The sequence below is a fragment of the Salmo salar genome, chromosome ssa18 (assembly GCF_905237065.1).
Source record: "Salmo salar chromosome ssa18, Ssal_v3.1, whole genome shotgun sequence".
Classification (NCBI taxonomy): Eukaryota; Metazoa; Chordata; class Actinopteri; order Salmoniformes; family Salmonidae; genus Salmo; species Salmo salar.
In genome coordinates, this window is record NC_059459.1 from 3,389,761 (window position 1) to 3,403,123 (window position 13,363).

Consider the following 13,363-nt stretch of genomic DNA (forward strand, 5'->3'; position numbering starts at 1 on the left):
CCAATTAAGAATCATGGATGCCACTGTGTTCTTAGGGACATTCAATGCTGCAGACATTTTTGGTACCCTTCCCCAGATCTGTTCCTCAACACAATCCTGTCTCAGAGCTCTAAGGGAAATTCCTTTGACCTCATGGCTTGGGTTTTGCTCTGACATGCACTGTAAACTGTGGGACCTTATACAGACAGGTGTGTGCCGTTCCAAATCATATCCAATCAATTGAATTTACCAAAAGTGCACTCCAATCAAGTTGTAGAAACATCTCAAGGATGATCAATGCAAACAGGATGCACCTGAGCTCAATTTCAAGTCTCATAGCAAAGGGGTCTGAATACTAATGTAAATAAGGTATCCGTGTTTTTATACATTTGCAAAAATTTATAAAAACCTGTTTTTGCTTGATCATTATGTGGTAATGTCTGTAGATAAAAAAAAAAAAATGTTTTAATAAGGCTGTAATGTAACAAAATGTGGACAAAGTCAAGGGGTCTGAATACTTTCTGTAGGCACTACAAGTGAATTTCTCAGACTTCAGATTGTAGGTAACTGTGAACTCGGGCTGTTACGGTGACCGCATTACCGCCACACCGGCAGTCACTTGTCATGACAGCAGTCAAATTCCACTTGACAGTCACGGTAACTAGACTTCTCCAAAACTGCTCTCTGATGCCGCTGATGGTCATTAGTAGCCTATCAAACTTGCTAAGGGTCAGTCGCTTATGTTCGGTACTCAGCGCTCTATTGTTCCACTAATCATTCTGACATCAATGGAAATGCAATAGAAAATCAAATAAAACACTTCATGAGAGCTCTGGCATTCAGAGTTAGAGCAAAATAGGAGAGCCAGCTCCTCATAGCTGGTTGATGCATGGAATGAAATAAGTGTTCCTATAAGCCCATGTTGCGCAACATTTCTATAGGCTATGCAACAGTGTTGATGGCCTCTATTAAAAAGATGAGGATCCCATCAGGTTTCCATAGACTAGGCCTACTATATTTTTTTCTCAACTTTTCTAATATTAAGCACATTGCGTCGCTTTACAACTGGAGTAGCCTACCTGGCTGGTATGAAAAAGAATCGCAGCAAAAGCGTCCTCCATCCGCTATTCAAGTGCATAGAATTTACCCTACCCCGACAGCAGTACGATAGCCGGAGATGCTAAATGTGTTTATGTTCATTAACAGTCAATTACCATGAGACCGGCTGACAAAATTTCATGACCGCCATAGCCCTAGTGTGAACAGGTGTGATGGTTAAGCGGAATGACTCTGGTTTGTGCCCTCACCTCATTGGTGACCAGGGTCAGGATACGGTCTAGATCCTCCACCAACTGCTTGAAGGTGGGCCGATGGGAGGAAATGGCATGCCAACAGTCTTTCATCATCATGTACCTGGAGAGAGAGAGAGAGAGAGAGAGAGAGAGAGAGAGAGAGAGAGAGAGAGAGAGAGAGAGAGGTTAACAAAAGTCCTATATTATATATTTCCAAAGTACATACCTTGTCACCCATGTCTGTCTCCACTGTGGGCTTCACTGTTTCCAGTACAGTGTGAGAACATTAGGCCCTACAGTACCGGTGTAGGCCGTAACATTGTTTTCTGTGTGACTGGACAGGCCCCATTGTGAATGAGGACATTGATACAGACCCAGGCCAGATGTGTAGGGTCATTGATCTGATAGAGATGGGGTGAGGGTGGGGGTGGGGACCCCCAATAAGGTTTATGTGTGTTTGTGTGCATGTGTGCCTGCCTGTGTGAATGCACACATTCATGCTTGTGCTCCTGCCTGCGTGCATGCATATGTGTGTGTTTGAGATAAAAAGATAAAGATGGTATCATACAGCTCGTTGGTGCAGTTGCCAGGCTTGTCCATGCGATGGCCCTCTTTCAGCAGCTTGAAGAGCTCTTCTACGGGGATGCCGGGGTACGGAGAACCCCCCAGGGTGAAGATCTCCCACATTAGCACCCCAAATGACCAGCTGGGAAAAAAAACACATACACACTAGAGTTCTCAATTTCAGCCCGAAACTAATTTTTTCATGGCCAACATTTTTTTTACAGTGCGTGCCTGTGTGAATGGCACACCCTATCTCTCTCTCTCCTCCGTCAGCTGCAGGAGAAAGTACAAGCTGTATTGCGCTGTCCGTTGGGCTGAAGCCGCTATATAATTAGTTATTCATTTGTTTCTTACTTGTTTCTCTGACTGAAAAGTTATGTTACCGAAATCCCTCATTTGTTGAGACTGCAAAAACATTCCCTATTCGCTAAATGTGCCTTCCCTGCTATGCTCTGTTCACGTGACACATGCATGCACCTGTTAGGCCAAAGGCCGGCCTATAGCTAATAATATCCAGAACATTTATTTATTTAATTATTCAAGACTCCATTTCTTATTTTATTGACGTGTTCTTCTGTTGTGTTTTGTTCTGTTGTCTTAATACACAGGCCATAGCGTAATTAGCCAGAACATTTAATTTTCAAAATAAAAAGCTTGATTGTATTTAAGGGCACGACTGAATGACTCATACTTATATAGGCTACTATAGTACTTAATAATAATAACAATTATAATAATCTTAAGAAGAAGACAAAGGAGAAAGTGGGTAAGCCGAGTGCTGTTTGTGTGCCACTGCCAAACAGGTGTTAGATTAAAAATGTGTGTTTTCTGAATGTTTGGAACAGTGTAAACAGCACCTAACTAATTATAAGAAATCCCAGAGTATTTATTAGACTACAAAGATTAAACACAGTCGCATTCCTACAATTGCTGACGTTGCAGTTTATCTGTTGAATTATTCAAGGCTCCCTTTGTTATTTTAGTCATTTTAAAACTAAGCCTACTGATGATGATATTAACATACTTATTATTATAATGATGATGATAATAAGAAGAAGAAAGCGATCAAGAAGACGGAGAGCGGTGAGCACTGCGTGACCCCACGTGTGTAAAGGTGGGCCTATTATAAAAACAAAAAATTATGTTTGTTTGGAACAGCGTAAACAATGCTGAATACTTTTTTCTTTTTAAATCACAGAATCTATTCTAATGAAAACAATTACTAAAATCTTTACTACAACATGGCGAAGTGTAAAAACTGTGGAATTTGTGAAATTTCTTTATTCAACATACAATACATTTTATTTTTTATTTTTTATTTCACCTTTATTTAACCAGGTAGGCAAGTTGAGAACAAGTTCTCATTTACAATTACGACCTGGCCAAGATAAAGCAAAGCAGTTTGACAACATACAACAACACAGAGTTACACATGGAGTAAAACAAACATACAGTCAATAATACAGTAGAAAAATAAGTCTATATACAATGTGAGCAAATGAGGTGAGATAAGGGAGGTAAAGGCAAAAAGGCCATGGTGGCAAAGTAAATACAATATAGCAAATAAAACACTGGAATGGTAGATTTGTAGTAGAAGAAAGTGCAAAGTAGAAATAATGGGGTGCAAAGGAGCAAAAAATAAAAAATAATACAGTAGGGAAAGAGGTAGTTGTTTGGGCTAAATTATAGATGGGCTATGTACAGGTGCAGTGATCTGTGAGCTGCTCTGACAGCTGGTGCTTAAAGTTAGTGAGGGAGATAAGTGTTTCCAGTTTCAGAGATTTTTGTAGTTCGTTCCAGTCATTGGCAGCAGAGAACTGGAAGGAGAGACGGCCAAAGGAGGAATTGGCTTTGGGGGTGACCAGAGAGATATACCTGCTGGAGCGCGTGCTACAGTTGGGTGCTGCTATGGTGACCAGTGAGCGGAGATAAGGGGGGACTTTACCTAGCAGGGTCTTGTAGATGACCTGGAGTCAGTGGGTTTGGCGATGAGTATGAAGCGAGGGCCAGCCAACGAGAGTATACAGGTCGCAGTGGTGGGTAGTATATGGGGCTTTGGTGACAAAACGGATGGCACTGTGATAGACTGCATCCAGTTTGTTGAGTAGGGTATTGGAGGCTATTTTGTAAATGACATCGCCGAAGTCGAGGATCGGTAGGATGGTCAGTTTTACGGCAGCATGAGTGAAGGATGCTTTGTTGCGAAATAGGAAGCCAATTCTAGATTTAACTTTGGATTGGAGATGTTTGATGTGAGTCTGGAAGGAGAGTTTACAGTCTAACCAGACACCTAGGTATTTGTAGTTGTCCACATATTCTAAGTCAGAGCCGTCCAGAGTAGTGATGCTGGACAGGCGGGCAGGTGCAGGCAGCGATCGGTTGAAGAGCATGCATTTAGTTTTACTTGTATTTAAGAGCAGTTGGAGGGCACGGAAGGAGAGTTGTATGGCATTGAAGTTCGTCTGGAGGGTTGTTAACACAGTGTCCAAAGAAGTGCCAGAAGTATACAGAATGGTGTTGTCTGCGTAGAGGTGGATCAGAGACTCACCAGCAGCAAGAGCGACATCATTGATGTATACAGAGAAAAGAGTTGGCCCAAGAATTGAACCCTGTGGCACCCCCATAGAGACTACCAGAGGCCCGGACAACAGGCCCTCCGATTTGACACACTGAACTCTATCAGAGAAGTAGTTGGTGAACCAGGCGAGGCAATCATTTGAGAACCCAAGGCTATTGAGTCTGCCGATGAGGATGTGGTGATTGACAGAGTTGAAAGCTTTGGCCAGGTCAATGAATACGGCAGCACAGTATTGTTTCTTATCGATCGCGGTTACGATATTGTTTAGGACCTTGAGCGTGGCTGCGGTGCACCCATGACCAGCTCTGAAACCAGATTGCATAACGGAGGAGGTGCGGTGGGTTTCGAAATGGTCGGTAATCTGTTTGTTGACTTGGCTTTCGAAGACCTTAGAAAGGCTGGGTAGGATAGATATAGGTTTGTAGCAGTTTGGGTCAAGAGTGTCCCCTCCTTTGAAGAGGGGGATGACAGCAGCTGCTTTCCAATCTTTTGGAATCTCAGACGACACGAAAGAGAGGTTGAACAGGCTAGTAATAGGGGTTGCAACAATTTCGGCAGATAATTTGAGAAAGAAAGGGTCCAGATTGTCTAGCCTGGCTGATTTGTAGGGGTCCAGATTTTGCAGCTCTTTCAGAACATCAGCTGACTGGATTTGGGAGAAGGAGAAATGGGGGAGGCTTGGGCGAGTAGCTGTGGGGGGTGCAGTGCTGTCGACTGTGGTAGAGGTAGCCAGGTGGAAAGCATGGCCAGCCGTAGAAAAATGCTTCTTGAAATTCTCAATTATAGTGGGTTTATCGGTGGTGATAGAGTTTCCTATCCTCAGTGCAGTGGGCAGCTGGAGGAGGTGTTCTTATTCTCCATGGACTTTACAGTGTCCCAGAACTTTTTTGAGTTTGTGTTGCAGGAAGCAAATTTCTGCTTGAAAAAGCTAGCCTTGGCTTTTCTAACTGCCTGTGTATATTGGTTTCTAACTTCCCTGAAAAGTTGCATATCACGGGGGCTGTTCGATGCGAATGCAGAACGCCACAGGATGTTTTTGTGTTGGTTAAGGGCAGTCAGGTCTGGAGAGAACCAAGGGCTATATCTGTTCCTGGTTCTAAATTTCTTGAATGGGGCATGCTTATTTAAGATGGAGAGGAAGGCATTTTTACATGACAAAGTATGTGGACACCTGCTCTTCAAACATCTCATTCCAAAATCATGGGCATTAATATGGAGTTGGTCCCTCCTTTGCTTCTATAACAGCCTCCACTCCTCTGGGAAGGCTTTCCACTACACGTTGGAACATTGCTGTGGGGACTTGCTTCCATTCAGCCACAAAAGCATTAGTGAGGTTGGGCACTGATGTTGGGCGATTAGGCCTGGCTCACAGTCAGCATTCCAATTCATCCCAAAGGTGTCCGATGGGGTTGAGGTCAGGGCTCTGTGCAGGCCAGGTAAGTTCTTCCACACCAATCTCGACAAACCATTTCTGTATGGACCTTGCATTGGCCACGGGGGCATTGTCATGCTGAAACAGGAAAGGGCCTTCTCCAAACTGTTTCCACAAAGTTGGAAGCACAGAATCGTCTAGAATGTCATTGTGTGTGGTAGCGTTTTGATTTCCCTTCATTGGAACTAAATGGCCTAGCCCAAATCATGAAAAACAGCCACAGACCATTATTCCTCATCAACCAAACTTTACAGGTGGCACTACGCATTCGGGCAGGTAGCGTTCTCCTGGCATCCACCAAACTCAGATTCCTCCGCTGGACAGCCAGCATTTCCACTGCTCCAGAGTCCAATGGCAGCGAGCTTTACACCACTCCAGCCATCGCTTGGCATTGCGCATGGCGATCTAAGGCTTGTGTGCGGCTGCTCGGCCATGGAAATCCATTTCATGACGCTCCCGACGAACGGTTCTTTGATGACGCTGCTTGTGCTGATGTGTCCACATACTTTTGTATATATAGTGTAGCTTACATGTTGTGGTTGTCTGAGGCAGTTGGAGGTCACGGAATCAAACAAACACTTAAACAGGCAACAGAAGCAGCATCTGTCAAATTTCTGAAAATATATATGGATGTTTAATAAACTCTGAGTCTACATATATCAGATGTTGATTATACTCAATTTGGGTTTTCCCCTCTCCTAACTTTTCCCTCTCTCCTCACTCCGCTTGATGATGTCTCTGCCAACACCAGTGTAAGTGAATAACCTTCTGGTTAACTTTAGCAAAATAGAAACATGGTCTATAAATCTGGCATTACATTTATTGCCAGGGCTCGGGCTTCAGCTCATCGGGTTTGGGTCAGACCAGGCTTCAATTTTCAGGCCAGATGAGAACTCTAATACACACATATTCAACATGATTGATTTCATTACTATTATCATGTTATACATCCATTGATACATCCATTGATACATCCATTGATACATACATACATACATACATACATACATACATACATACATACATACATACATACATACATACATACATACATGTGATAACAAATGATAGCGATGAAAGTATGAGACTTATTATTATAATATATTTTTTCCTCACAAGATTTCCACAGGTACTGCTAAGAGAACCAAAGGGTTGAAGGGTAACTGTTTAAAGAACCCACAGCTGCTGTCATTCCATTGATTCCATTAATTAAAATGCTAAACATCCTCTATTAAAGTTCTCCCCTAGCATTAATTTAGATGTACTCAGTTTGACAAATGGATGTTTTGTGTAGAGGTGGTGGGGAACAAATAAAATGTAATTGTATTGGACACATGCACCGAATAAAACTTTACCGTGAAATGCTTGCTTACGAGCCCCTCACAACGATGCAGACTTCAAAATAAGAAAATAGGAAACATACAAATAGTATCTCAAGAGGAACTATATACAGGGAGTACCAGTACCGTATCACTGTGCAGGGATACAAGATATTTGAGGTAGATATGTACATAAAGCCAAGGTAAAGTGACTAGGCATCAGGATAGATAATAATAAGAGAAGAATAAAGAACAGAGTAGCAGCAGCATTATGTTTGTGCGTATGTAGTGTATGTGAATGTGTTTGGGTTTGTGTGAGAGTGTCAATGTAATGTGTGTGAGTGAGTGTATATAAAGTGTATACAGTGCATTCAGAAAGTAGTCACACCCTTGACTTTTTCCACGTTTTGTTACGTTTCAGCCTTATACAATACCCCATAACGACAAAGCAAAAAACATTCTGGGGAAATTTTTGCTAATGTATATACAGTTCCAGTCAAACATTTGGACACACCTACTCATGCAAGGGTTTTTCTTTATTTTTACTATTTTCTACATTGTATAATAATAGTGAAGACATCAAAACTATGGAATAACACATATGGAATCATGTAGTAACCAAAAGTCTTAAACAAATCAAAATATATTTTATATTTGAGATTCTTCAAAGTAGCCACCCTTTGCCTTGATGACAGCTTTGCACACTCTTGGCATTCTCTCACACAGCCTCAACTTCAAAAACATTACAATACATTCACAGATTTCACAACACACTGTGTGCCCTCAGGCCCCTACTCCACCACTACCACATATCTACAATACAACATTTGAATTTGTACTTGTGTGTATAGGGCGTATGTTATCGTGTGTGTGTGTATGGATGTGTCTGTGCCTATGTATGTGTTGCTTCCCAGTCCCGCTCTTCCATAAGGTGCATTTTTATCCGTTTTTTAAATCAAATTTTACTGCTTGCATCAGTTACTTGATGTGGAATAGAGTTCCACGTAGACATGGCTCTATGTAGTACTGTGCGCCTCCCATAGCCTGTTCTGGACTTGGGGACTGTGAAGAGACCTCTTGTGGCTCTCTGTGTGCATCCAAGTGCTAGCCGTGCTGCCCTGTTCTGAGCCAATTGCAATTTTCCTAAGTCCCTTTTTGTGGCAACTGACCACACGACTGAACAATAGTCCAGGTGCGACAAATCTAGGGCCTGTAGGGGAAGATGAGGATGAGGATGTACTTTTCTGAGCTCCTCACCAGAACATTTCAATATTTGATTCGTTTGTTCCAAAACATATGGGCAGATTGTAATGTTGATCAAAATACCACTCTACAATCTGAGACTTAATTTTAAGGCTTACTGTCATGTTTTTTTCATTTTTGTCAACGATGCCAGGCACCAACCGCAAGAATCAGCCTAAGGCTAATGCTAACAGACCAGCTAGCCTAGCCAAGGACCATGAGGCTACCCCAACGGCTGAACAATGCACAGCCGAGGCGACTGGACAAGAAGCTATTCTACAGGCATTAACTGAAATGAAGCAGGAATTAATTGACAAAATGGACAAAAAAGGCAGAGATGTAGTCGGCAGAGCTACGAAACCAGGTTAGCCAGCTGAGAGAGGAGCTGAAAACTGCCATCGAACAGGCTAGATCCAACCACGAAGCACTGGACATCCGTATGACCAGCCTGGAGACCGCGGCTAATGGCCACTCTGACTCAATCACCACACTGGAAAGAAATGTTCTCCAAATGAAAAAGGAAATCATGGAACTTAAAGAGAAAAACTAAAATTTGGAGGCTAGATCCCGTCGTTCGAATTTACGCGTGACGGGTGTGAGTGAGACAGGAGGATGGCAAGTGCCCTTACAGAGTTCATGGCAGAGATGCTATAAAAGGCCCCCACTGCCTGACAGCGCACAGCGCACTCTACAAGAGAGACCGGAGGATGACCAGCCACCACGAGCATTCATGATAAGATGCCACTACTACCAAGAGAAAGAAGCAATCCTCCGCAAAGCAGCCGAGGTCAAACAAGTGATATCCACATTTGGAGACCAGATCCGAATCTATCCTGACTACACTCATGCAGTTACCAAGCAGAGGACTGCCTTCAGGGAGGTGAGGGCCATGCTCAGGGGCTGTGAGGGAATCCGTTATGGCCTGTGATACCCTGCGGATTTGATGATAACAACCCCAGAGGGCTTCTCAGAACCAGCGCTAGCTAAGAATTTAATTCTGAAGAATTTGACACGCAAGTGAAAATCGAACACAACAGTAATTCAGTTCTCTCTTTCCAACTTTGGGTGAAACTCTAGCCTAACAAACCAAGCTAGGAAGCAACAGGCTATTTAGCTATCTGGAGGCAAGTTATACTAGCCAGTTTAAGGACTGAACCGGGCCATCCAGCTGCATGGACGTTACTGTTGTTGATCTGTTAACGGACTGGTTACCTGTGCTGCAAGGGACTGTAACTCCACCTGGAGAAGATGGGTATCTAGCTATAACGTTATGTGAATTTCTCCAGTAATCAGCATTTTGGATTATGATGGCACATGTTAATGCCAGATTAGCTAGTTAGCTAACATTTACGTTACAGATCGGACCTCTTTAGCTAACGTTAGCTGACATCACTTGTTATCAATCTCAGCTAATTCGGACTAGAGCACACCTGCATTAATATTCATGATGCTTAGACCAAAACTTAAATAATACTTTAGTAATCTTGTTATTTTCCTTAGATGGCTACCTAGAAGAACATATATTGCAAGGATTTCACTAGTTTGTTTAGCTCTCATATTTTGAGGCAACCATTAGTTTATTTATAATGTTGGTTTAATGCTCCTCTTTTGCTTCTGTTTGAGCTAACCTTGTAGCTAACCCATGTCGCTAATCCATGGTACAAGCGCAACACAGCCATAGCTGTTACTTTTCCCCTCCATAGTTTGGAATTATACATCTAAGTTATCATTATAGATCGTGGGATCTCTACTTTCATTGGTTTAGTTCGAGTTCGTAATTCCCCTCCGTTTTACATAGCTCAGTGTAGCCGGGAGCCATAAGACATTTATAAAAATCTACACATTACATGTCATACCAACTAAATACAAGTTAACGGTATGATTACTGACCTGCATAGCCCTGCTATTTTAGCAATAAGAGCGGGTTGAACTGGGTGATTTGAAAGGGGCTATTGTGTATTGCGGCACATTACACTACACAAAAATCTGTTTGTTATTGTTATATTTTTAAGGGAGTTTTGCTTCTTCTCCTTTTGATAGCCTGCCGACTGCGTAATTTGAGGTCATCTTAAATTAACAAACATAATTGAAGTGTTACCGAACACAAAAGTAACAAGTTAACCACACTGATATACACTGCTCAAAAAAATAAAGGGAACACTAAAATAACACATCCTAGATCTGAATGAATGAAATAATGTTATTAAATACTTTTTTCTTTACATAGTTGAATATGCTGACAACAAAATCACACAAAAATAATCAATGGAAATCCAATTTATCAACCCATGGAGGCCTGGATTTGGAGTCACACTCAAAATTAAAGTGGAAACCCACACTACAGGCTGATCCAACTTTGATGTAATGTCCTTAAAACAAGTCAAAATGAGGCTCAGTAGTGTGTGTGGCCTCCACGTGCCTGTATGACTTCCCTACAACACCTGGGCATGCTCCTGATGAGGTGGCGGATGGTCTCCTGAGGGATCTCCTCCCAGACCTGGACTAAAGCATCCGCCAACTCCTTGACAGTCTGTGGTGCAACGTGGCGTTGGTGGATGGAGCGAGACATGATGTCCCAGGTGTGCTCAATTGGATTCAGGTCTGGGGAACGGGCGGGCCAGTCCATAGCATCAATGCCTTCCTCTTGCAGGAACTGCTGACACACTCCAGCCACGAGGTCTAGCATTGTCTTGCATTAGGAGGAACCCAGGGCCAACCGCACCAGCATATGGTTTCACAAGGGGTCTGAGGATCTCATCTCGGTACCTAATGGCAGTCAGGCTACCTCTGGCGAGCACATGGAGGGCTGTGCGGCCCCCCAAAGAAATGCCACCCCACACCATGACTGACCCACCGCCAAACCGGTCATGCTGGAGGATGTTGCAGGCAGCAGAACGTTCTCCACGGCGTCTCCAGATTCTGTCACGTCTGTCACATGTGCTCAGTGTGAACCTGCTTTCATCTGTGAAGAGCACAGGGCGCCAGTGGCGAATTTGCCAATCTTGGTGTTCTCTGGCAAATGCCAAACGTCCTGCACGGTGTTGGGCTGTAAGCACAACCCCCACCTGTGGACGTCGGGCCCTCATACCACCATCATGGAGTCTGTTTCTGACCGTTTGAGCAGACACATGCACATTTGTGGCCTGCTGGAGGTCATTTTGCAGGGCTCTGGCAGTGCTCCTCCTTGCACAAAGGCGGAGGTAGCGGTCCTGCTGCTGGGTTGTTGCCCTCCTACGGCCTCCTCCATGTCTCCTGATGTACTGGCCTGTCTCCTGGTAGCGCCTCCATGCTCTGGACACTACACTGACAGACACAGCAAACCTTCTTGCCACAGCTCGCATTGATGTGCCATCCTGGATGAGTTGCACTACCTGAGCCACTTGTGTGGGTTGTAGACTCCGTCTCATGCTACCACTAGAGTGAAAGCACCGCCAGCATTCAAAAGTGACCAAAACATCAGCCAGGAAGCATAGGAACTGAGAAGTGGTCTGTGGTCACCACCTGCAGAACCACTCCTTTATTGGAGGTGTCTTGCTAATTGCCTATAATTTCCACCTGTTGTCTATTCCATTTGCACAACAGCATGTGAAATTTATTGTCAATCAGTGTTGCTTCCTAAGTGGACAGTTTGATTTTACAGAAGTGTGATTGACTTGGAGTTACATTGTGTTGTTTAAGTGTTCCCTTTATTTTTTTGAGCAGTGTATTTACTCTCAGACTCAGATACTATAAGTTACAAACAAATGTACATTGAAAGTTTGTATGTTATGCCATATGGCAAGGAATTCGGAACCGCATATTTAATGAAGCTGCCAGTTGAGGACTTGTGAGACGTCTGTTTCTCAAACTAGACACTCTAATGTATGTGTCCTCTTGCTCAGTTGTGGACCGGGGCCTCCCACTCTTTCTGTTCTGGTTAGAGCCAGTTTGCGCTGTTCTGTGAAGGGAGTAGTACACAGCGTTGTACGAGATCTTCCGTTTCTTGATAATTTCTCGCATGGAATAGCCTTCATTTCTCAGAACAGGAATAGACTGATGAGTTTCAGAAGGAAGGTCTTTGTTTCTGGCCATTTTGAGCCTGTAATGGAACCTACAAATGCTGATGCTCCAGATACTCAACTAGTCTAAAGAAGGCCAGTTTTATTGCCTCTTTAAATCAGAACAACAGTTTTCAGCTGTGCTAACATAATTGCAAAAGGGTTTTCTAATGATCAATTAGCCTTTTAAAATTATAAATTTGGATTAGCTAACACAATGTGCAATTGGAACACATGGTTGCTAATAATGGGCCTCTGTACGCCTGTAGATATTCCATAAAAAAATTGGCCGTTTCCAGCTACAATAGTCATTTACAACATTAACAATGTCTACACTGTATTTCTGATCAATTTGATATTATTTTAATGGACAAAAAATGTGCTTTTCTTTAAAAAACAAAAACATTTCTAAGTGACCCCAAACTTTTGAACGGTAGTGTACGTTTTTCCAGCAGCAGACTATGATCGATAATGGCAAAAGCCACACTGAAGTCTAACAAAACAGCCCCCAATCTTTTTATCATCAATTTCTTTTAGCCAATCATCAGTCATTTGTGTAAGTTCTATGCTTGTTGAATGTCCTTCCCTATAAGCGTGCTGAAAGTCTGTTGTCAATTTGTTAACTGTAAAATAGCATTGTATCTTGTCAAACACCATTTTTTCCAAAAGTTTACTAAGGGTTGGTAACAGGCTGATTGGTCAGCTATTTCAGCCAGTAAAGGGGGCTTTGCTATTGTTAGGTAGCATAATTACTTTTGCTTCCCTAAAGGCCTGTAGGCACACACTTTCTAGTAGGCTTAAATTGAAAGAAATTGCAAATAGGAGTGGCAACATTGTCCGCTATCATCCTCAGTAATTTTCCATCCAAGTTGTCAGACCACGGTGGCTTGTCATTCCACACTCACTTTACAGAATTCAAA

At 42.9% G+C, this 13,363-nt stretch overlaps 1 protein-coding gene across 7 annotated transcripts in view; it reads right to left on the reverse strand.

The window, feature by feature from the left end:
* The window catches only part of LOC106576891 (fibroblast growth factor receptor 2), a 141,220-nt gene that overhangs the window by 6,904 nt on the left and 120,953 nt on the right, over positions 1-13,363 (reverse strand). For all 7 annotated transcript variants that reach the window (XM_014154426.2, XM_014154425.2, XM_014154424.2 and 4 more), the window contains 2 exons: positions 1,840-1,977; positions 1,287-1,392 (listed from right to left, as the gene is read on the reverse strand). In XM_014154426.2, the coding sequence (XP_014009901.1) occupies positions 1,287-1,392; positions 1,840-1,977 (244 nt within the window). The remainder of the gene's footprint in view (positions 1-1,286; positions 1,393-1,839; positions 1,978-13,363) is intronic.